Here is a 2377-nt window from a genome sequence, read left to right on the forward strand (position 1 = left end):
CGCGATTTAGATGCTTATTAGGTTTTAGTATTCGCAGTTAAAATATTATTAATTAGCATGATTAAGATCTCCTACAATTTTTTTTTTTTTAAAGTGTAGATCCTCAAATTAAAGAATTCATGATGTTTGTAAGTATCGAAACACTTGGAAAATACTACATATTAAAATGGTGGCATGTTATCGAGGCAGTCATAAAGAATTTTCCTTCCAAAATGTTTTTTATTCACTTTTGAGACATTACTTATCCAAGAAGCTAAAAGACAATTTTTGGCTCAAATTTTTTTCCAACATATAGAGCAAAAAATTGATGAAAATATACGCACGTACAATTTTCAATTATAACATGCCACATTTTTAATAAGTGGTATTTTTTAAGCGTTTTGATGCTTAAAAATGGTCTAAATTTCATAATTTGAGAATTTATAATTTATTTAAAATTGTAAGGGATCTTGATGAATTGTATATCAGTTTACTATATGATAATAATATTTGAGAAATACAGAAATTTCTGTGTGTTTATCCTCTATGCTATACGTAGCTAGTGTTCTTAATAGAATTAAACACGTAGTTCTTCTCTTCTTTTATCCACACTTTCCGTGCGGCATCACTTTCTCTCTCTCTCTAATGACTAGTCTATAAATATATAGTGTGAGCCACAATGCACTAACTCGTCCTTCACTTGGACAGAGTGTGTTTCCCTAGTACTACATTGTCTCCAATCCTCTTTAATTCCTAGCTTATTAACACAAAAATGGGTTACTCCAAGACTTTTCTTGTCCTTGGTCTTGTGTTTGCTGTTGTGCTTTTCATCTCCTCCCATGTCTCAGCTCGTCAGATTGTTGAGGCCGCTCAAACCCGTAATTAAGTTTCTTCCTTATTACAATAACTACAAAGAAAACAGGAAAAGACACAAAAAAATATAAGTACTTTAAATTCCTAATTATCCATTTTAATTGAACATAACAACATGCATGCCTTACATCTCTTACTTCGTTTTACAAAATTAAGGAACAACATTTTCATGTTTTTCATAGTAACTAGTTTATTAATTAGCACTGATGTTTTAAAATGCATATTTTTTAAAAATTTATTTTTCAGTACTCTGTAACATTTAAATTCCTAGCTTATCCATGTTGTAAGTAACTTTCTAAATCCATTTTTGTAGAGGAGAATTTGCAAACTCAGGCTGTGGAGGAGGCCAACCATTATGACCAGCTCCACCATCGTCATGGTCATCACCATCACCACCATCATGATCATCACCACGGTGTATGGACACCATGGACACCATGGACATGGAGGGGGTCACCATGGCCCTGGGCATGGTCATCACCCCGGCCATGGTCATGGTCATGGTCATCCCCCCGGCCATGGACACGGTGCTGCTGGTGATTTGACTAGAAACCGAAACTAAAACAAACAAAAATTAGACGAAATATATCCTTCGTCCTATATATGCTATCTGTCTGAGTGTGTCAGTACTCTATGTAATAAGTGGCTTATCTAAGCTAATTCTATGCCAATAACAACAACCTTAATTTATCTTTCTACTGTTGTCATGTCTACTATTTTTCTGCTTTTTATGTACTACCATGTGCTAGAACCTGTGAAATATATTCATATTGGCCGTCTTGCACTTTTCTATTTCCTTACTGAATCATTACCAATGGGATGTTTCAAGCAAATAAATTAAAGAAATATTCAGCTAGGTTCTCCAAAAAGTGCCAAGGGGCTGTTTTCAAGCAGATTCCGTACAGATTTTCTTTAGTCTTCGTTTCCCGTTCCATCTTCTCGATCTTTGCAATGGTTGGAGCGATCTTTTTCTCCATACTGTACGTGTAACATAGTTCAACAAACGGATGGAGTGAAATTGCATATTCAAACAGGACAAAATAATTGACTTAAAAAAGTAAACAAGTGATATATATTACGCTTCAGGAGTCAAGTTTCTTCGTTTTCCATCAGCACTCTTTAATGGGGGCTTCCCTTTCTTTGCTATGTTCATTGTGATTGTTGGGCCGCAATAGCTCGAGCAAAGAATTTATAATGCGAAGGTACACAATATTGAGAGACAGCTTATTAATATTGGTGTAATGTTCATGGACTATGTGAGGTCATAAAGTAACTTTGCAATCCTTTCACAAAGCCACTAGCAAGAATGCTAGTGAGAGAAACATCGAGGGTGATAGGATTGATACTTAAATTATGCCACTATTATTGATACTCAACCCCTCTAATTGAAAATCACATGAATGATGTTTAATGCTGAAATAAAGTCATAAATGATCATGGTGTGGTATTGTCATTTTATATTCATCCACTATCTTGCTAAGAAGATTAGTGATGAATCTATCCTTATATGGTGTAAGACAGTATA

General features: G+C 34.5%; 1 protein-coding gene across 1 annotated transcript; it reads left to right on the plus strand.

The window, feature by feature from the left end:
* The first annotated feature begins 676 nt into the window (after positions 1-676).
* Positions 677-1542, plus strand: LOC132173297 (uncharacterized). The gene is made up of 2 exons (XM_059584753.1): positions 677-857; positions 1166-1542. The coding sequence occupies exons 1-2, from the start codon at positions 752-754 to the stop codon at positions 1390-1392; spliced, it is 333 nt and encodes a 110-aa protein (XP_059440736.1). The 5' UTR covers positions 677-751; the 3' UTR covers positions 1393-1542.
* Positions 1543-2377: the final 835 nt, after the last annotated feature.

The sequence above is a fragment of the Corylus avellana genome, chromosome ca3 (genome assembly GCF_901000735.1).
Source record: "Corylus avellana chromosome ca3, CavTom2PMs-1.0".
NCBI lineage: Eukaryota > Viridiplantae > Streptophyta > Magnoliopsida > Fagales > Betulaceae > Corylus > Corylus avellana.

Coding starts and splice junctions, on each gene's coding strand:
- LOC132173297 (XM_059584753.1), top strand. CDS start 752: ATGGGTTACTCCAAGACTTTTCTTGTCCTTGGTCTTGTGTTTGCTGTT. Junction 858..1,165: donor TGTTGAGGCCGCTCAAACCC/GTAATTAAGTTT, acceptor CCATTTTTGTAG/AGGAGAATTTGCAAACTCAG.